Source organism: Thunnus albacares, chromosome 5, assembly GCF_914725855.1.
Source record: "Thunnus albacares chromosome 5, fThuAlb1.1, whole genome shotgun sequence".
NCBI classification, from domain to species: domain Eukaryota; kingdom Metazoa; phylum Chordata; class Actinopteri; order Scombriformes; family Scombridae; genus Thunnus; species Thunnus albacares.
The window spans coordinates 25,057,110-25,078,933 of NC_058110.1; the positions used below are offsets into that span (position 1 = coordinate 25,057,110).

The 21,824-nt window shown below is 37.9% G+C and overlaps 2 protein-coding genes across 6 annotated transcripts in view; one reads left to right on the forward strand and one right to left on the reverse strand.

The window, feature by feature from the left end:
* pacsin1a (protein kinase C and casein kinase substrate in neurons 1a) overlaps nt 1-9,382 on the reverse strand; it is a 40,415-nt gene extending 31,033 nt beyond the window's left edge. For 2 of the 3 annotated variants that reach the window (XM_044351037.1, XM_044351040.1), the window contains exons 1-2: nt 9,312-9,382; nt 5,108-5,340 (exon numbers count right to left, since the gene is read on the reverse strand). The gene's annotated coding sequence lies outside the window, so the exon portion shown is untranslated. Of the gene's footprint in view, nt 1-5,107; nt 5,407-9,311 lie in introns of those variants that run through there. The other variant, XM_044351039.1, reaches the window with a different exon arrangement.
* A 101-nt stretch (nt 9,383-9,483) lies between these two features.
* Nucleotides 9,484-16,243, forward strand: LOC122982053 (homeodomain-interacting protein kinase 1-like). 3 transcript variants are annotated; one of them, XM_044351034.1, is made up of 13 exons: nt 9,486-9,610; nt 9,828-9,884; nt 10,202-10,375; nt 10,501-10,692; nt 10,782-10,963; nt 11,448-11,571; nt 11,770-11,892; nt 12,023-12,109; nt 12,223-12,389; nt 12,557-12,649; nt 12,844-12,969; nt 15,092-15,345; nt 16,121-16,243. In XM_044351034.1, exons 3-13 carry the CDS (start codon nt 10,232-10,234, stop codon nt 16,207-16,209), a joined length of 1,581 nt encoding a protein of 526 aa, XP_044206969.1. In that variant the 5' UTR covers nt 9,486-9,610; nt 9,828-9,884; nt 10,202-10,231; the 3' UTR covers nt 16,210-16,243. The 3 variants fall into 3 exon arrangements, with proteins under 3 accessions (XP_044206970.1, XP_044206969.1, XP_044206968.1); XM_044351033.1 differs by lacking the exon at nt 9,828-9,884; XM_044351035.1 differs by lacking the exons at nt 9,828-9,884; nt 16,121-16,243 and having other exon boundaries at nt 9,484-9,610; nt 12,557-12,645; nt 15,092-15,278.
* Nucleotides 16,244-21,824: the final 5,581 nt, after the last annotated feature.

Sequence of the window (21,824 nt, forward strand, 5' to 3'; positions counted from 1 at the left end):
CTATGACTGTTCATATTTCTTAAGTACACATAGATCAGCAGTCTCCTAATGAAGAAATCCCGGCAAGCAAGGACTGTCAATCATTTAACAGCTTGCTGCAGTTTCTGATACACGTCAAACAATTAGTCGATCAACAGAAAATGTATTATTAATTAATCATTGTTTAGATAAATAACATTTGATTTGATATGAAAACTTGACAAAAATCCTCTGGATCCTGCCTCTCAAATATGAATATTAACTCGTTTTCTTTGCATTTATAACAATAAATGCAATATCTTTGGGTTTTAGACTGTTCACAGACAAAACAACACATTTGAAGACATCATCTTGCTCTGGGAAATTGAAATGGACAATTTACAGACCAATTAACTGATGAATTGAGAAAATAATCAACAGGTGAATCGATAATGCAACCAAACATTTGTTGCAGCCCTTTGTGACATGCATATACATACCATGATGACCTGCTTTACTAGAGACATGCTGTCCAGTCGAGAAGCCAACAGAATATCTTTGGGTCTCTCTCTAGAGGGAACACACCCTCTAGTGTTCAAAGCAATGACCTGAAACCGCTGCAAGGTGCATTCAATGAACTGGCACCAAACAATGCATAGACAAAACCCATTGACGCTGACATTTAACCATTCACACAGGTATTGATCCAAAATCCTGGGCATGATTCAGACCCTCGATTAGCTCGCTGGGACTCCATTTTGAATTGCCAATAAGATCCTGACACATACTGACTCAGGTTGAGACACTGCTACATACTGAATGATTCACAGTGAGCAAACACTGACATGTTGTGGTGACACTGCAAGAAAGGCACCACGTAACACGAATGTCTTCATACTGTTCTGCAAAAAGAGACACATGTTGTACGAGCAGCAAACTAAATCTACTGACTTGCAGATAAACTTACAGTAAAGCAAATTCCTTATTAATGTTAAATTGCTCCCATTCGGTGCATATTACATTTAGTCACTTGATTTTTCCATCAATATTTAAGTAAATAGAACATTAATAACATATTACCTTCATTTATTTCTCTGGCTTTTAGCGTAAAATCATTGAAACGGGTTTCGAAAAACAAAATGAGATTCTTGTGGTGTGAAAGTCGCTGTGGAGGCTTTTGATCATCCCCAATGTCATAAATCTTCCACCAAGGATAGAGTCTTTCCCTGCGTGTGTTCTCCGCACTGAGAGAAATGAGACACTCAGGCTGCCCTTCAGACTCTCTGTTCTTACATTGCCTCTTTTTTCACACCTTGTCAGACACCACTATCTCCTCTTTCAACAGAACAACAGCAGCCTTTAACCCTTTCATAATCGAGCACATTAAATAAGTTTTGTTTTTTTAAAAAAAAACAACACTATTTCACACATTGTCCTCTCTCCCTCACACATGATGTCTCAGCATCATCCACAAACACCAAAGACTGCCAACAACACAAAGGTCACCAACATGAGCAAGCAAAACATTCCTCCATGTGAGAGATACTGAGAGAGACACATGAAAGAAACTGATCTAACACAAACATATTTTGGACTATTTGGATGCAGGTTTACATCTAAAAAGTGATTTTCTCATATTCTGCACCAGTCCCTCTATTAACCTTCACTCTTATGCATTGTAATGAATTATAGAAACCAAGTATGTGCGACCCAGGTAAAGGAAAATCTCATTAAAAACAAATCATTGTTGTGCATTCTGTTAAATTATGTTAAGTAAAGTTAATCATAGTTTTAATTGGCATGTAATGTGATCAGTTTTATCCTTCACTCCTCGTCCTCTTCCGTTACAACAAAGCAACCCTCACTTGCTAGAAGCACTGCACCTGTTTTAGATATCTCACATTAAACAGGGGAACAAACAACCAAATGACAATAGCGTGATCGGCAATGCTTTCCACAAATCCCAAGCTCCTGTTAATCCTTTGTCAGTTATTATGGACATGGCCGAAAAGAAAACAAATTGAAGAGGAGTTGGATTAAAAACTACATAAAACCATTTAGCAAACCTTCCCAAAACTATTACATTTTCACCTCCTGAATCACGTTTAAGCTTGCTGTCCACTATCAGTATGTTCCCTATGGTAAGTTTGTGTCACAACTATTCTATTAATGGTTCAAGATAACCACAGATCAAGCCAGTGGTTGCATGAGTGCGAATCATGATTAAATTCTGATAACAAAACCCCTGAACAGGAAGATGCTGCCTCACCGCAATCAAAAACATAAGTCAAGCATGGAAACGCAAAATGAGCAGTACCGCAGACATACTGTAAGCACTGCAGGAAGTGAGAGAGGACATATTTGTGGCTTCAGAGATTAAACAGTCAGCCACAGAGGGAGAGGAAGAATGGTTTATGACTTAATTAATAGCCCTATGCCTCTCAAAGAAACTGACAAGCACATACACGCACAGACTTGAGTGCACATACTGAGGTATGATTATCAGAAATATAACATCTGCTTTGTGACAAGGCCTGTGAGACTTACTACTAGGGCGACATATTGTTTTTAGATACTACTGGCAATATAATATCTAGTTTCTTACCAACGCAATCCTTTTTTCAATATCTAGCTTTGAGAGCTACAGACATATTTTACTACAAAGCTCTTTTCTTTCATTCAATAAAAGCCTCTCAAACCTTTCAAATGTTGCAGGTTGTCTAAACACAAGCAGCTACACAGATTATTTGAGCTAACATAATCATCTAAAATCTGATTCATATCAGGAACTCTCTCATCAAAGAATAAAATAGATGAGATTACAAATCAGTCCAGACATTCAATGGCAGATTTTGGTACTTGACAGTTTTCACTACTGGGTGCTACGGACACATTTCAGTCAGTGCTTAAAAAAAGTAAGAGGTTTGATACCCAGCTTTACTTATAGGCCAAATTTAAGCCCAAATTCTAGAGATCAGTGATTCCCTACATGGGGGCAAATCATGAGTAGAACTACCAACTATTTTGATAATTGAATAATGATTTTGAGCCATTATTTAGGAAGAAATGCCCAAATTCACTTGTTTCAGCTTCTAAAATGTGAATATTTTCTGGTTTCTTTAGTCTTCTATGATAGTAAACTGAATATCTTTTGGTTGTGGACTGTTAGTCGGGAACATTATAGGATGCATCTTGAGCTTTGGCAAACAGTGATTAAAATTTTTCACCATTTTAAGACATTTTACAGACCAAATGACTCGTCGATTAGTCAAGAAAATAATCGACAGATTTAGTGATAATGAAAATTTTCATTTGTTGTGGCCCTAATTGTAAGATAAAAGGAACAGACCTCAATGTTTAGCTTTTTTTCTTATGAAAAAAGCTTAACAAGGAAAAATCACTCTTGTCCACACTAAGACCATAACCTTTGATGAAAGGTCACAACAACAAATTGCTTTATTTTAAGCCATCATAAGCCAATAGATAGATAGATAGATAGATAGATAGATAGATAGATAGATAGATAGATAGAAAACAGAGGTTATACAGAACTTGGAAAATATGACATTTTGCTAAAATTTTGAAGTTTCTGGTGATACACTTTTTAAACCTGGCTCCGCAGTGAAGAGTGAGGAGTCCGCTAATAAATAGCAAGTACTCTTTAACTCCCCTTTCCGCAATACAATTGGATTACCCCCCCTGACAGTATCATCATCTCTTCCCTGCAGCCTCATGTCAGGCTCTCTTGGGGGCACCTTGGCTGCTGACAGACATACACTCCAGCAAACAGTGAATTCAGCACCGCGGACAGCTCCACAACAAGCTGAGGCGGACACCAGCGAGCTGTCTGTCATCTGCAACGTCACCATTACTCAGAAAAAAACAAAAAACAAACAAAAAAAACCCATAATAGCCCTTTAATCAGCTATGCATTCTCTGTGGAGACTAGCTGTTTGCTTTTTTAGGCTCGGCTGGATGTTTTGATAGAAGATGTGACCTGCAGGGTTCAGAGAAGTGACGCCCCAGCTACCATTAACCAGCCCCTGAAAACACAGCATCATCATCATCATAGCGTCAGATAACATCTCTGCTGCTAAACCCATAAATGTGGCCACCACATACTTTAGTCAGCTGTTAAGCCCGGATGCATTTCAGCTCGGGAGCAGATTTGATGAATGATTAAAAGACCACATGCACCTAATCCCATGTAGAAATCAGGATGCTCCTCCTCTGTGGTGCTGTTGGTTTGTCAGAGAAAAACAATGACGCTAGAGATGGCTCCTCAACTGTGCTGTGACAACCAATTACATAACGTCAGAGCGGAGTGCTCTCATTAACATTCCCGTCCATTTCACCAACAAACCCTCAAATATAACACAAGGCGATCACTGACTACTACTCGATGTATTTGTACCGATTAAACCAACCATATAGATAAAGTAGAGATGATTACGACATCTTTGATCGACGTAGTTCATATATCCTAGTCTTGTTTACCCATTTGGCGCATGGAAAGGAACATAAAATGGCAATCCATTCCCAGCTTGGCCACCGTGTACTACTATTGTGTACTTAATATGGCAACAGTCTAAGATATCATATTGACATTTTCTGTGCTGATCTTTCTGCAGACTAGATCATATTTATGCAGATAAATACATAGCATTGCTCATACAATTTGGTCACGGAGGTCAAATTTGTTCATCCTGACAATTCGAAGGGCAAAAGAAACGGCTGCATAGTAAAAACAACAACCTACATCATCCTATAATTTGACAGGAAGTAAAGAAATTAAACAGGCTGTGCAAAACCAAACTAAACGACTCAATAATATTGTTTTACTGGCGAGCAAAGCCTGCAGTAGTAATCCAAGATGATGCAAGATGGTCCTCTTCACCCTTGGCGAATGTACCCCATATAAAATGACGCATGCATAATTCACAATTGCTAAAGCTGTAGTATTGCATATGAATCTGTAGTACTTAGTCGGTATCGTAACAGAGAGGTGAAGACATATTCTCCAAACGATGGGAGATGATGCGAGATTCCTTTATCCCTGCGTCGCCCTTTGCTAAAAGGATGCTCAGCTTCTCTTCCCAGTGAAGCAATGTGCATCAACAAGGAACAGAAGACACACAGACTGACTTACCAGATATGCTGCTGCTGCTGCTGCTGCTGCTGCTGAGGTGCACTGCTACCCAATAGCCTTTGCTGGGAATTATTCAGTATTTCCCCTTGCAGTGACAGAAGGTGACCCTGCGTTCTCTGCAAGACTCTGCATCCAATAGATCACGATGCACGCAGCAAGGGGGAGCTCCACAGCACAGGCGCGCGTCGGGGGGGTGGCCCAGCGTTTTCCTTTCAATGGACGACAGAAATAGTCTGCAAGGGAAAAAGAAAGAACTACTGCAAACGTTACTTTTTAAACCACACTCACAATATTAAGCACTAGAGCCAGGTGTATCAGGTGAATCAGCATCTGCAGGTGGGACTGAGTCATTTTAACGTTTCATGAGCATGAATAAAAAAGTTTTGTGTGGATCACATTTGTGTCTAGTTGAAAACAAAATTAATCATTTTACCTAATAGTACATTTCTAAAATAATATGTGAGTTTCAATAATGGGGAGAGCCCCAAATGTGACTTCCACTTTCAAGCCAATAGGAGAGCTGCTGGTGAAAGGGGGCGTCACCTCTGTTCTTGTCAATCACGCCCACATTGCACTACACTGCAGGGGAGGGAGATGGAGTGTTTTTGTCCTTTAGCTGACTAACAGGCCTTTTGAATATCCATACACCGTTTCAAGTACATAAGGAAGGTCTATTCCATTATACCTGCTGATTTGTGCACAATTCTTACATTTTGCACTAAAGTGATCTCTCAGTGAGCATTATCTGACAGTAAAATGCTGCATACAGTCAGTCCATGGGCTAAAACCTGAACAGTACTGACCAAGCAACACACATATGAGTGAAGACTTAGGACGATATTATCAGACACACTTTAGGGGACGTGTAGCGAGGTCAAAGAAGAATATAGTGCTGAAATCTTGTAAGCTGTACTTGAATTTCACTGATACTAAAATGACAAAATCTAAAGTCTACCCTCTTTGAAACAAGCACATAAGATAACATTTAGAGCTCCTGAATTAATCATATATGTTTTTGTTTTTTCTCTTTATTGACACATGAACATTCTTATTTTTATTTGCAAATTTCATGTCTGAAGTTTTGAGCACAGAGCACGTCCTCACAGAGCAGGCTCTTTCTATTATACTTCCTGTTTTTCGTGCACTCTGTATTAATGGACAAACCATGAGATACGACACCATCTGCATTCAGCCCATATGGATATGTGCAATGACAATGCTTGTGAAATTTCAGCTGGCTGTAGACAAACAGATAAAATGTACTAATTATTGAGCTTCCAATGAAAGAAATGAAAACGCTGAAGTTAGGTTTCACATATTTTTCTTAAATCAGGTGGAAAGAATATTTTTGGAGAGCAGGTCCTTTCAGCTCTCAGTGGAGCAAAGCGCCCTGCCAAAGCTGCTCAGCATCTAATACAAACAGGGTGAAGAGAAGAAGTGTTTGGTCTGTGGAGACAAGGAGCAAATAGCCTACCTTAAAGCCGATTAAGCTGGTTTTGTTAGTCCGACACTGACTTTATGTGTTATATCATATGTATTAATGATATAATGAAAGTGCCATCAATACAGAATGGTTATGAGATCACTCCAGTCACAGACTATTGCACAACTCTTCATTATCAGTTGAGCTTGAGTGCTTTGTTGCACTGTCACACATGTGCAGGCTCTCTTTTTATTCATGAATGCACAAATGCTCAGGAACAGTCTCCACCGCATGCATAAATGTGACACTTAAACCAAACAAAAGATCAAATATTCATATACAAACGATGTAATCCTAATCTATATTGAAGTCTTACCACTAATAACAGTCCCTTTCAGAAATGAAGACTGACAACATGAAATCTTAGGAGGCTTTCTCTTCCCTTCCTTCCTTTCTGCTTTGAGAAAACATTGCAACCCCATTGCTTCCTTCTTTGTGATGTGTTGTGATTATAATGTATACTTTTGGGGTAAACTGAAATTTCTTGGATGGAATTATATTTTTCGTGTTTATAAAATGTATCAAACCTTAGAAAAACGAAAGCGCTTTGAGGAATGCTGCAGTCATATTAGTGTCCTTTGTGTCTGGTCTATTGCTTATTTTGGTTTATGATTAACCTTAACCGACAGACATCATTCATTAACATTGAAGGATACCAACTGAAGTCAGTTTTAACAGAGTATCCTGTATTTATATGGAAATTACAACTTTTACCATTAATAACGTGCTCTTCTTTTTTAATTCACATGTGTTTAGTGACATCTAGTGGCAAAAGACTGACAGTGCCATAACTGTTACTGAACTTGCTATAAAGTGATGCAATTATGACATTAATTTTTCTCTTATTCTTATTATATGGTAAAAGTTGTTTTGTATGTAACATATTACATATACAAACATTTTAACCATTCAAACATTTCGATTCAGGCAAGTATCACTTATCTCCAATTAAATGTCAGTTCTTCGTTCATTTTTAAAATAAGATGGCCATTATCAAATAATGTTGTCAAAACAGAAACACATATGGCCATATTCTAATGTTGCAATATGCAAATACTACTATAATCGTTTTTGTCATTTTTAAATGCCAAAAATTTCCTGGTTACAGCTTCTCAACTGTGGGGGCACATTCATGTTTGTAATGATTAAAGAGAGATGATTAAATTGTGGGCGAATGCTTCACATCTGTATGTCATCCTCTCCGCAATAAACTCATTTCAGTAAGAGACACTTGCGTCAAGGAATGACCATTTATAGGAAATGGCTGTACAATTAGATTTTGACTCTGCTGTTTAGGGAGCTCTCAAAGAATCTGAGCATGGAGGAGGATTCTCCTTAGAGAGCTAATCCCCCTAATAAACATACATGAGCATTAATCATCATGAAATCTTTAAATTAAATATCACATGAGGGGGTGGTTGGGATGGTGGAGGAGCTGCAGCAGCAAACTTCGCCGGCAAGAGCACAATGAGCAGAGTGAACTGTGACAGTGTCAGTTAAACATGTCAGAGGTGTACACCTGCATGAATGTGATTGGATGTTACCAGCCACGCAGCTGTGGATGAGTCAGTGATTGTGAAGCAAATTAAAAACAGTTGAGGCCAATCAGCTGAAACAAGAATGACTGCAGTGCTCTCTCTTACCTAACGCTGTGCTCCATACAATCACAAAACCATTATACATCAATCAATGAAGGCTAAATTGTCATCTTTATTGCTGTTTGTTAATTAATTTCTTCTACAGAGCCTTCAGATCCATATCAGAAATGTGGTGTAAAGTTGTCACAAACTGTTCAGTATTTTGTTTCTGTCATTTGAACATGGTGATAGTGAGAACTTGCTCAAACATACACGGTAGTGCCTGACCAACACATACATAGATACATTGAAGATATATCTGTATTGGTGTATATGTCAGCTAATACACAACCATGAATAAGGCTGCAACTAATGAGTATTTTATTATCGATTAATCTGACAATTATTTTCTTGATGAATTCTTATGGTGAAATAGTGAAAAATGCCAGTTATAATTTGCCCAAGGTTACATCTTCAAATGTCTTGTTTTGTCTGATCAACAGTCCAAAATCCAAAGATATTCAGTTCACTGTCATGTATGACACAAAAAATCTTAAAATCCTCACATTTGAAAAACTGCAACCAGCAAATGTTGGGGATTTTCCCCTAAAAATGTTAAGCAAAATAGCTGCAGATTAATTTTCTGTTATTTGACTAATCGATTATTCAGCCAATTGTTGCAGCTCTAATGCAGAAATGCCAAAGATATGTTTCAAACCAGCGTCACCATCCTATGTTTGTCCATAAGAGATTAGTGACAAGGTTCATTTTCCATGGTAAAATGTCTTGTCAAGTGAATTTCTTGGTTATCAAAAAAACTAAAACAATTTAAGGAAACTGTATCAAAAATGCTTATGGGTTGTGTAAAAAAAAATAGAATAAAATGTTATAATATTAGATGATATATCATTATCAGATTTTTTTAAACTTTCAAATATCAATATTGGTTACAGGCCTAAAAAAACCTATTCCGGTCAGGCTATAATACATACAATAGGCTGTTTTAGAGGATTTTCATGATTTCAGATTAGCTGAAAAGAGTAAAGAGGAAAAGATGAAAGTAAGGAATGGAGGGATGCAAATACAATGGAAAGTGAAAAGATATATCTTGAGTGTATGTCATATTTTGTATGTAAAATCCTACCTGTAAAGTAATTACAGCCATCAGGTGGAGGAAAAAGAGCAGATGTCACTCTGAAATGCAGTACAGTTACCACTTTAAACAGTAGTTGTAATGTGACACATTTGAGGCCCATTGGAATCTGTACTGTTACGGCTCATATTATGACATCATGAAGTTCTAAAATATGCGCCACATCACAGAGTGTGAAAGATCTGCCATTCTACTCTTAACACAGCATTTTAAACAAAATCAACTGAAAGTCCAAACAACTGGACTGGATTGACAACTGAACAACATAAGATATTCCTTACGTGATACAGGTACAGCCATTTTTTTTTCTCTCTCTCTCTTTGTTATGGCAAAGAGGTCGAGCGTAACTTTAGATTACAACCATGTTTCAAGAAAAATATACAACATAGCATCTTATTGTACGTTTCTAATAAAGTATTTTAATAAGCAAGAAGTTGTGTGAGTAGGAACAACAGGAGGCTACTTGTAAAAGATTTCTATAATTTAAGTTATCTGACTTTTCTAAAGGTTGAGTGACAGTTCATCTCAAATCAAAACTGTCATCGAATAGAAGAGTTGAATTTGGTAAGCTAACATAATCATTATCTGGTGTTCTTTTGAAAATCTTTACTTATAAGGGTTTAATTATGTAGCCCTAATTTGTTGCAGTGTAATTATCTGTTAAACATGTTTACCTAAAGATTCTGGTGTAGGCTACATATTACATTAATATGCAAACTATGGCCATATTTGAAAAGAAAATGGGCCATATTCCTTAATTAGAAGCTAATGTGTGTATCAGTACACTAGCTGAGAATACACTGTGAATGAGCTATCACAAATTACACAGTCAAACTCTCCTTTCAGTGCTTTTTTTTTTTTCAAAAATGGCAAATGTAAAGGACACCTGCCTTAATACCCAACTAAACACCATGTTGGAGAACTACAAGGTGCAGAAAATTCTGGGACAGGGGCGCTATGGACATGTCCTCAAATGTTTAAATTGTGACACCGAAGAGACTGTGGCTGTGAAGCTCTTAAAAGACAAAAGGAAAGAGCTCAGTAAAATAAGGGAGGTGAGGTTTTCAATGATCACAGTTCATATTTTACTAAGAACAGTGCAGTGTCATCACAAAAAGGCTCTAAATGGCTCATAAACTGTTGATGACATAGCTGTTTCAAACTTTTAATTTATCCCCAGATCTTCATACTGGAAAAGCTCAGATGTTTGGACCCTGATAAGACTTGCATCGTGAGATGCCATGAATGGTTCCACAGGATGGACCACACCTTCATAGTGTTTGAAATGTTGGATATGAGCCTCCATGATTACATGAGCCAGAGAGAATGGGCCCCTATGCCTTTAGATGGCATAAGGACCGTCATCAAAGATGTAAGGATACAGTGCCAGATAGAAAGTAGAATTTGAAGCTCTATTTGTTTCCCACATTCTTTATATTCTGTGACTGACTTTACTTGCAGGTGGCCAAAGCATTAAAGGCCCTCAAGGGTTTCAGCCTGATCCATGCAGATTTGAAACTGGACAACATCATGCTGGTGGATCATAACAGACAGCCATTCAGGGTGAAGCTCATTGACTTTGGCTTGACTCTTAAAAGATCCGAAGCCAAACCAGGACTACATGTTCAGGCACTTTGGTATAGGTGAGACCTATAGAGTTGAATAGAGTTGGAGTTGCATTTGTATGGACGACTCAAATCTAAGACCATGATCAAACAGTTAATCAGAATACAAGTGGACTTACTGATCTTTTTGAAAAATATGAACATAATACTACCAGAGTTTTAGTCTAAGATTGGCCCCAAATCTTGGTTAAAATTATGAAGTAGTCAAATTTTACTGTCAATCACAGTGAACCCCAGTTTAGGCTTTACAGAAAGACCAATTAAAGAAACACCATGCAGGTTGTTGAACAGAGGCTAGCTTGAAAAGCTATACATGTAAGGGAAACTGTTGAACTCAGGGTTCCACATGCAAGATGCTGTGATACATTTGTACTGATGATGATGAGCATTGTTGTTTTGATATTTTGATGGGGATTTATGTCATGTCACAAATTGTATCTTCATGCTTTAAAATATGACAGGTTTTTTTTCATTTTGTGTGTTGTTGTTATTCCACTCTCAGGTCTCCAGAAGTTATTTTGGGAAGCCCATTTACTGAAGCCATCGACATTTGGTCTCTTGGCTTGCTGATGGCCTATATGCTCCTTGGCTATTTCCTTTTCCCTGGGAGACAGGAATACCATATGGTAAATACTATAGCTGCTTCATTTATACACCATTTTTAATATATGTAGTAATATATTTTTTACATGTAGTAATCATTTTTAATAATTTTGCTTAGAAGCAGCACCAAAAGAAGTGCTACAAGTCTACAGCCATGCTAGCAGCTCTGTGAGACTGTATAAAGTAGTCAAGAATTATGTTATGCCATGTTCTGTCTCCAGCTACGTTTCATGACTGACCTCCTGGGTGAACCTCCCAAGAGACTTCTGGATAAAGGGATATATACAGAGCTGTTCTACTACGGAAGTTGCATGTACGTTAGGTTCATACGCTGGACATTGAAGGTATAGTACTACTACCCTCTTAGACTTCACTGGCCAAACATGAATTATCTTCTATTAGATCATTTGTTGTTAGTATAAAAGACTTAACTGTACTGAAGAGATACCTCAAGTGGATTTTATGTTCTCTTAGACACCAGTGGAGTTTTTCACAGACACAGGCATCACACTGCTGGAAACCAGGAGACACAGATTCACCACTCTGGATGAGCTAAAAACAGTAAGTTGTCAAGTAGATGCTGCTTGCAGAGGATCAAGCCAAGTTTCAACTTGAGTCCTTCTTTGTGAGTCACATGTTAATGTCAATTAAACCTTTTTTTTCTCCAAATTTAGTTGACCTTGCACAAAGAAAACAGTGCAGAGGCTGTTGATAGGAGTGCTTGTGTTGAGCTGTTGAAGGTAATGCTTCAGATGGATCCCAGAAAAAGGACTACCCCACGTAAAATCCTAGCCCATCCATTCATAACAAGGAGCTACCTGAGCCCCAGCAACAGCTCTCAGTAAGTGTGTCTATATGAGTGGTGTGCTTGAGTCTGTATATTAGACCTACTTCTTGATACACAGGTTATCAGACAACTATCAGCATTGTAGATTATTATAGCTGGTTTAATGCATATAATGTGTCTTTTGAATATTAGCATAAAAGTGTAAATTTATCCTTTGGTAGCAATGAAACTGCAGCTGCTGAAAACAACAGGAGTCAAGGAGAAACAAACACTAAAGGCACTGCAGAGACAGAAGTTGATGACATGTACAGTAGGTGATGATTTCCCCTTTTCTACTGGATTGTGTGGTACAGAGGACACGTTTGTTGTATTATCACTTTGAAACAACATTTGCTCTCAATTCAGCACCCTTCTGTCTTTGAAGGGAATTGCTAAATGTATCTGAACAAGTATTTTTAGGGGACACTATTTGTCAACTGCATGCATCTTTATTCACCTGCACCTGTAGAACCTCTCCTATATGTGAACCCTCCCATGGATGTCCCACAAAGCTGCCGCCAAGTGTCACCATGGGTCTGCAAGTTAAGAAGACCACACAGAGGGATGGAGCCACCAAACAGAATGAAGCCATATGGTAGGATAATTTCCTCTGCTCATACCACTAACCACTAAGATGAGGCATAAAGAAAAGGTACATAACAATAAATGATTATGATCATACCTTATGTACACAAATACAAATACATAAACATTTGATGAGGCAATGCACTAATAGTGCTGCTCAGTATGACAGCAAGCATGATTTCACAGCTTACCTGAGCATAAATACTGGAAACAGAAAGTCAGCAAGCCTAGTGCTGTCCTAAGTTTAAAAAATGCCTCCCAAACACCTCTAAAGCTCACAAATTAACACAATATATCATACACAAAGACAAATGTAAAAACATAGGGGGAAAGGCAGTTACGTGTTGAACCTCTTTGATGCCAACACGGGTTTTGCTGTTGGTCTTCATAAAAGCACGATGGTAACAAACCCGGCAAGCTCACTGTGACAACAAGGCTTCCAGCATGTGATTCTGTCCCTAAGCCACCAATTATTGATTTTACATTTCTGTTTGATTAAAGAAACAAGACTGGATGTGTAAACAAGTCAACTTTAGAAAAATGTTGAACTATTCCTTTAACACAAACAGTGGTTTAGCTATAACAAGCATGAACTTAGCTAGCAAACCATTACATGCATAGAAACAAAATCTAACCTCCAGCTCACCGATAAAACATAACCAAAACAAACTAGAGTTTGTTGTGACTTTGAGATTAAAATGCTTACATGTAATGACAAATGTAAAGAGGTCACTCATATGAACCACTATCACCCAACTCTGTAGTCACTCTCAATAAAGCTACTTCTGATAGAACACAAAGTTGTAGCCATGACAGTAGACAATGTTTCAGATATGGATGTTGCTGCAAAGAAGCTACAAATTTGAAAACGTAGATGCTTCATACACACTTTCAACCCAGCAGCACAGAAGATCTATACAATCACCACAGTTTCAAGGTGGGCACCCAAGATTAATGTCAACAATTCAGTATCCGACCAAATGTGAAATATGGTCACAATCTCCCCTTCTGTTCCTGAGTTATGGTGTCAGTATAATTGCCAGAAAAGCGTTTTTGCAGAACATTATGATGTCACAGTGAAGTTGACCTTTTGGATATAAAATGTCATCACTTCATCATTTCATCCTATAAGACATTTGTGTGAAACTTTTTCATAATTAGCGTATGAATTCTTGAGTTATGGCTAAAAACGTGTTTTCTGAGGTCACAGTGACCTTGACCTTTGACAACCAAAATCTAATCAGTTCATCCTTGAGTCCAAGTGGACGTTTGTGCCAAATTTGAAGAAATTCCCTCAACTTGAAAACATAATGCCTCCAGCCATGGCTGATGCCGGCGTGGAGGTATAAAAAAGTGTAGAAGACTGAGCAGCTTTTTAGATTCTGTTCAGTAATTCAGTTGCTCTTCTAAAATGACTGAGCTATCCTATTTGAATCATTATCAAAACAGACAGGCTGGTGGTATTCATATGATCTTCGTGACTTTTCCCTGTAGTTCAGTCAGACTTTCAATTATTTGCATCTCATTAAGAACAAACAAAAAATCAAGTGTACATGTGCTGCAGGCTACATATTGTCACAACATGATAACAGCTTATAGCTGGACATTTTCAGCATTTAGAAAGAGCACAACTTTCTAAAAAACAGCTGCACTTTTTAGAGGAAATTTTGTTTTAGACACTCATCTTTGTATTTCACAACATTCCACAACATATATATGTGAGAAATAGCAGGTAGTAACACTCACCCAGACTATACCAGTAAGTGTGTTATTACAAGTAGTCAGAGATGAGTGATTCCTTCAGTGTCTCAGACTACTAATAGGCAGCAAAACCACATTAGACACGTACCAAATGTCTGTATGAGTAAAACCATTCATGACAGTGACCCTCCCAAAAGCCCTTAGTCATTCTGGTTTGATTTTTGCACTATGTGCGTCCAGATCCCAAGATGACGTTTGGAAACTTGTCTATTACTACTTCAAAATTCATAGTGGTGCTATTAAAATAGGTAGCAGTGGTTTGAACACATGTTCAATAGACCCGATTCGTGTCCTTAAAAAGATAATGTCACATGTCTCTTTTGATCTTGTATGGATCAACAATAACCCCGTATGTATGTGTGTTTGTGTAGTTTCCAGACTTTGCAGGACAAGTTGGCCAATTGTCAGAAGGCTAAGGATGATAGCGACCTCATATTGGAATCTGTCAGCGATGACGACTTAAATTATCATACTGGTCTCAAGTCCATCACTGATAATGCCAAAACAATCCCATCTGTGGATCATGACAATATAACCATCCCAGTGGTTTCTACGAACAGCTGTGTTGAGACTTCTGCCTCCGTTTTGAACCAGGCCTCCAGCATAAATTCCTTGTACTCATCTGGTAGGAAATATTCATCTCCACTTGCCTGAATTGTTGTGTCCTTCCACTCTCCATTTAAGGGATAAAGGTGTCGATTTTCTATACTTTTCTTCTTGTCAGCAAATCTCATGTGCAGAGCCAAACCAACAACAAACTCATCCCAATTACTTAAGTATTGTATCCAAGTGTGTATACAAAGTCTGATATATCGTATTCCTCTGTGCCGTAGATTTCAATTTTTGTCCAGAAACTATTAAAAACACGTCAATGAGTCACACTGTTGCACTAGGTGACATGTTCCTTCACCCCCGGAGAGTATAATTACCGTAGCTTGTTTAGAAACGAGAGTAATAACAACAATAAGACTATAATTCTCAGAAGAGAAGTTCTATGTATGGCAGACGCCATTGCCATACATGAGAACGCAGTTCTGTTTACTGAGCTTCGCTTGCTTGTTGTGCTACATATCACAACCTCGTGATTTTATAAATCTAAACAGCTCCAGTACAAAGTCAAGAGGTTGTGATATGTAGCACAACAAGCTAGTGTGATAATGAGACTCACTGATGTGTTTTTAATAGCATTTAGATGATAATGGATGTCTACAGCACAGAGAAATGTGATATATCAGACTTTGGATACACACACAATACTTGTAAGTAGGATGAGTTCATTGTTTTGGCTCTGCACATGAGGTTTTTTGACAATAACAAAAATACAGAAAATCGCCAGCCTTACCCTTTAAAGTCATTTCTTCAATCTTGGCAAAAGCGTCAACCATATTTTTGATTTCCAGATGTCCATGACCCTAAGAACAAGAAGCAGAAAGGAATCCGACGATTCTTCTCCTGCTTCTGTGTGCCTGAGGAGGATGACGAGGAGTGAAATTGTCCTACTTAGTTTTACTGCAAAAATATTCAATAAAGACCCCAAGGTTAAGTCTTTAAATGTCTTGTTTTTTCTGATCAACAGCCCCAAATCCAAAGATATCTAGTTTACTGTCATGTATGACACAAAAAATGCTTAAAATCCTCAAATTTGAAAAACTGCAACCAGCAAATTTGGGGGATTTTTTCTTAACAGTGACAGAAACAATCATTAGATTATCAACATAGGTGCCGATTAACTTTCAGTTACTTCAGACTAATTGTTGCAGCTCTAGTACAGAGATGCCATGTGTGTTGAAACAGTGGCATGTCACCATTCTATAGTCTTGTCCACTTGTGCATTTCTTGGTCGCAATTGTTAACAAAAAAAAACAAAAAACTAATCAAACATGCTTATGGGTTATGCGTTGTGTGAACAAAATTTATATTGGCCGATATATCATTATCATATTTCTTTTTTATCAGAACTTTCAAATATCAACATCTGTACTGACCTAAAAATTCCTATATCAGCTGGGCTACAATACATAAGGTAGGCTGTTTTTGAAGATGTTCATGATTTCAGCTCGGTTGAAAAAAGAGGGAAGGGAAAGGACATATGAGTGGAAGGAACAGACGGATGCAAATAAGGGGGAAAGTGAAAACAAGACACAGATGAGTGACAAATTAAGGGAAAAACCAACATGAAATATCTTAGTATGGAGCCACCATGAGCCTCCAGAACAGCTTCAGTGCTCCTTGCCAAATCTGTGGAACTCTATTGGAGGGATGAACACCATTCCTCCATAAGATATTCTCTCATTTATATATGCAACCTTTATTTAATAAGGTAATATCATTGAGATCAAGATCTCTTTTGCAAGAGAGACCAGAGTACAGCAGATGGACAGAAGAACAAACATAGCCAGACATAACAAAAGGACATATAGCATCACAGACATCACTAAATAGATTTGAGGATGAAAGCTTATATCATATGGTCTTACGGATATGGTGGTGGGGACCATTGTCTTACATGCTGGTCTAAAATCTTCCATAGATGTTCAACTGGGTTGAGATCAGGTGACTGTAAAGGCCCTTGCATTTTATACACATCATTTTCATACTCACCAAACCATTCAGTCAGCCCTGGTACACAGAAGCATCTGCATTTGATATGTCTCTCCATTCTTTCATTCAGGTTTATCTTGAGTGTATGTCATATTTTGTATGTAAAATCCTAACCTGTCAAGTAATTACAGCCATCAGGTGGAGTAAAAAGGTCAGATATCGCTCTGAAATGCACTACAGTTACCACTTCAAACAGTAGTTGTAATGTGGCACATTTGAGGCCCATTGGGTTCAATACTATTACATCTCAGTACATTATGACATCATGAAGTTCTAAAATATGCGCCACATCACAGAGTGTGAAGATCTGCCATTCTACTCTTAACAATTGTTAGAGAAACAACCTCTTAACACAATCTTTTAAACCAAGCTGAACTCCATACAACTGTACCAGATTGACAACTGAACATGACACATTCTGTAGGTGATACAGGTACAGCCGCTGTTTTTTTCCTCTCTTTGTTATAGCAAAGTTTCTGAGGTCAGGTGGAAAATCTAGAGAAATATTTAACATAGCATCTATGGTATGTTTGTAATTTAAAGTATTTTAATAAGCACTAAGTCGTAGGAGTAGGAACAGCAGTTTGCTACTTGTAAAGGACTTTTAATTTAAGTAACTTTGCTAAGGGTTGAGTGACAGTGTACTTAGAAAACTGTTCATCTCAAATCAAAACTGAAAAGAGTTGAATTTGGCGGGCTAACATTAGCTTACTATAGAAAATACAAATGTTTGTTCAGTGGTTACTAGCTTATCATAAGATACTGGGTAACCTATTAAAATCCATTAAAGTGGGGCTTTTAAATACAAGTGAAAGTGTTTATTAATGAGGAGGGACACCGAGGATTAACTGCAGTAAGATGCTAAGTGTAGCCTGTGTGGGAATGTGTGTGAGGTATTGTACATCTTCAAGCAGTTCAGTGCTGCTTCTTTGCCTGATTTTTTTTTGTGTAGCTGTAATTTGTTGCAGTATAATTATCTGTTAAACATGTTTACCTAAGCACTTTGGAACAATTGCATTGGAAAGGATCACACACTGGCTTGATCAATTATGTCTGAGTCTAAATGTAAACAAGACAAAAGATATGTTTTTCTCTAAAACCATGGTATAACCTCCTGATGCATTCTCATCAAAGGTGAAAGGATTGACATAGTCACTGTCAACTGTCAACAAAAAAATGGTTAAAACCATAAAATATAACTTAGCAAATTTTAGACATATTAGAAACTGTCTCTCTTTGGATGCAGCCAAGATATTTAAGCATGCTATGATTCTTTCCCATATGTCTTATTGCATTACATGTTGGGGGCGGCTGGAGAGACCTCTTAAGTCCTAATACAAACAAACTCTAAAAACTCTAGACAAAAAGCCAATGCATTTCCATCACTCTAGGGTACTGGAGAAATACAATTTACTGAGCTTTGAGAATTTTAGATTATTTTCAAATGTGTGCCTGCTTTATAAAATTTTAAATGGTAATAATAATAAATAAATAAGACAAATAAGACAAAGATGTATTGATACAGTGCCAGATAGAAAGCAGAATTTGAAGCTCTACTGGTTTCCCACATTCTTTATATTCTGTGACTGACTTTACTTGCAGGTGGCCAAAGCATTGAAGGCCCTGAAGGGGGTTGGAGTGATTCATGCAGATTTGAAACTGGACAACACCATGCTGGTGGATCATAACAAACAGCCATTCAGAGTGAAGCTCATTCATTTTAGCTTGACTCTAGAGAGATCCGAAGCCATACCAGTAATAGGTGTCCAGCCATCTTGGCATAGGTGCGACATATAGAGCTTGTAATTAGAATTGGAAACAGCCTGGGTTAAGGTCTCCTGTCAGTTATTGACATTAGCAAACGCTACTCTGTTTAAATGTGTTTGCAGTAGTGATGGAGGAAATAAAGCTTTCTGAAGCACTGAATCAGTATGAAGCAATTGCATTGAAAATGTTTCACCATTTTGAAGCATTTCACAAAGTCAAAATAACACATCTTAGTGTTGCATTTTTATGCATGGTTTAAACCTGAGACCATGAACAAACAAGAAACATCCCACATTCAAAACCACTGTGAAACCTCTCTGATAAGTGTGTCACGTACAGAGGCCTTGTTTGTGGTGGCCACAAAATGTGGTGTAGCGAGGTGTTGAAATATCTTCTTGTGATACCTTTGCTTTGAAAGGCTGATACTGTGTCAGTCAGTCTGCTTCAAGCGTAGCATCACTAATTTGCAGTGGTTTGACTAGCTTTCCATTTTTCACATAGGGATGATCTTTTTGAAAAAAATCATTTGAAACATGATATTATCTGAGTTTTAGCTACAGGTTGGCCCCAAATCTTGGTTGAAATTACAAGGTGGTCAAATTATACTATCCATCATAGTAAATCCCAGTTTAGGCTTTACAGGAAGACCAATTAAAGAAGCGTCATGCAGGATTTTTTAATAGTAGCTGGCTTTAAAAGCTCACTATACATGTAAGGGAAACTGTGAATTCAGGGTCCCACATGCATCCCTTTTTCTATTGGACTGTGAGGTACATAGGACATGTTTGTTGTATTATCACTTTGAAAAAACATTTGCTCTCAATTCAGTACCCTTCTGTCTTCAAGGGGAATTGCTAAATGTATTCAAACAAGTGTTTCACACTTTCACACTTTGAGCTACATGCTAATGTAATGCTGTCATGCTCACAATGACTTCCTGAATTCAGTGACTCTCCACAACTTTTCGTTATTACATCCTGGTTTGTATATGAATTGAAAACAAAAGAAATAGAATATGTTAATTAACAAGCTTTAGAGGTGCTTGTTGAGCTTTGGCGAGAGACAAGCTAGCTGTTTCACCTTGCTTCTGGTCTTAATGCTAAGTTTAGCTAAATGACTCCTGTCTATAACTCCGTTCTGAACATGAAACCTGACTTAACCCAAATCCTGAAACAAATGTTTTACGTCAAAATCTTTTGCTTGCTCTCTCTCTCCATTTTCGCTTTCTTTTTTCTCACACTCTCTGGAGGTAGAGGAATGCTACCTCATAATGAATTCTGCTGCTATAGTCTGTCAGTCATGATGAAGTAAACCAACTGCAAATATTGAAGAAATAGTTCGACATTTTGGAAAATGCTCATTCACTTTCTGAGAATAAGATAGCATCAATTTCAATCTCATGCCTGTGCGTGAAGAGGTGTGATAAATAGCAGGTAGTAATAATGCTCCCCCTGACTTCACCAATAAATGTGTTATTAATAGTAATGAGAAATGAGCTGATTTGTACAGTGTCTTAGACTACTAATGGGCAGTAAAACCTCATTAGACACATACCAAACACTACAGTGACCCTCTCAAAAGCCCCCAGTTATTCTGGTTTGGTTTTTGCACTATGTGCGTCTGGATCCCAAGATGATGTTTGGAAATTTGTCTAGTACTGCTTCAAAATTCATGGTGGTGCAATGGTTTGAACACGTGTTCAACAGACCCAATTCTTGCCCTTAAAAACATAATATCACATGTCTCTTTTTATCTCATGTGAATCAACAATGACTCTGTGTGTGTGTGTTTGTGTAGTCTCCAGGCTTTGCAGGACACGTTGGCTAACTGTCAGAAGGCTAAGGATGATAGAGACCTAATAATGGAATCTGTCAGTGATGACGATCATAGTGGTCTTGAGTCCATCACTGATAATGCCAAAACAATCCCATCTGCGGATTATGACAATATAATCATCACAGTGGTTCCTCCAAACATCTGTGTTGAAACCCCTGCCTCCGTTTTGACCCAGGCCTCCAGCATAAATTCCTTGCACCCATCTGGTAGGAAATATCACCTCAACTTGCCTAAACTGTTGTGACCTTCCATTCTCCATTTAAAGTAACTTCTTCAAACTTACTTTAAATTGTCAATCAAGCCAGATAGCAAAGCAATTTTTCAGGTCCCCTAAAGGTTCTACAAAAGTTCCTGTAACGGTACTGAAAGTTCTGCAAAGTTGTGGAAAGGTGATGCAAGGACCAAAAAATAACATTCTAGGTTGGTCCCATAAAGGTTCCTATAATGTCACTATAGCTCCAGGAACATGATGGAAGGACCTGAATAGGTCCAAAAAAAACATTATAGGTTGGTCCCTTAAAGGTTATTGTAATGTCATTTAAGGTTCTGCATATGTTATGGGAATGTAGTGTAGAGACCTAGTGTGAATGTCCTATAGAAATGGTCCCCTAAATGTTCCCAGAATGTCCTGAATGTTCCCTGAAAGTCTGACAAATAACGTCCCCCTAACCTTTTAAGAACTCAACACTGTGACCATCCAGGAATGTTCTGGGAACATTATAAGGCAATGTCCTTTGCACCAGTGGGGACGTTCTCAGAATGTTATGGGAACGTACAATTTCTAGCTGAGTAAAGCATTGATTATATTTTTGATTTCCAGATGTCAGTGACCCTAAGAAGAAGAAGAAGAGGATTCTTCTCCACCTTGAGGTGGAAATTCTCTTGCATCTGTGTAGCTGA

Excerpts from the sequence above, each read along its gene's own strand:
- LOC122982053 (XM_044351034.1), top strand. The coding sequence starts at position 10,232 with ATGTTGGAGAACTACAAGGTGCAGAAAATTCTGGGACAGGGGCGCTAT. Across the intron at positions 10,964-11,447 it reads GTTCAGGCACTTTGGTATAG|GTCTCCAGAAGTTATTTTGG; the intron begins GTGAGACCTATA and ends TTCCACTCTCAG. Across the intron at positions 12,110-12,222 it reads CTCTGGATGAGCTAAAAACA|TTGACCTTGCACAAAGAAAA; the intron begins GTAAGTTGTCAA and ends CTCCAAATTTAG.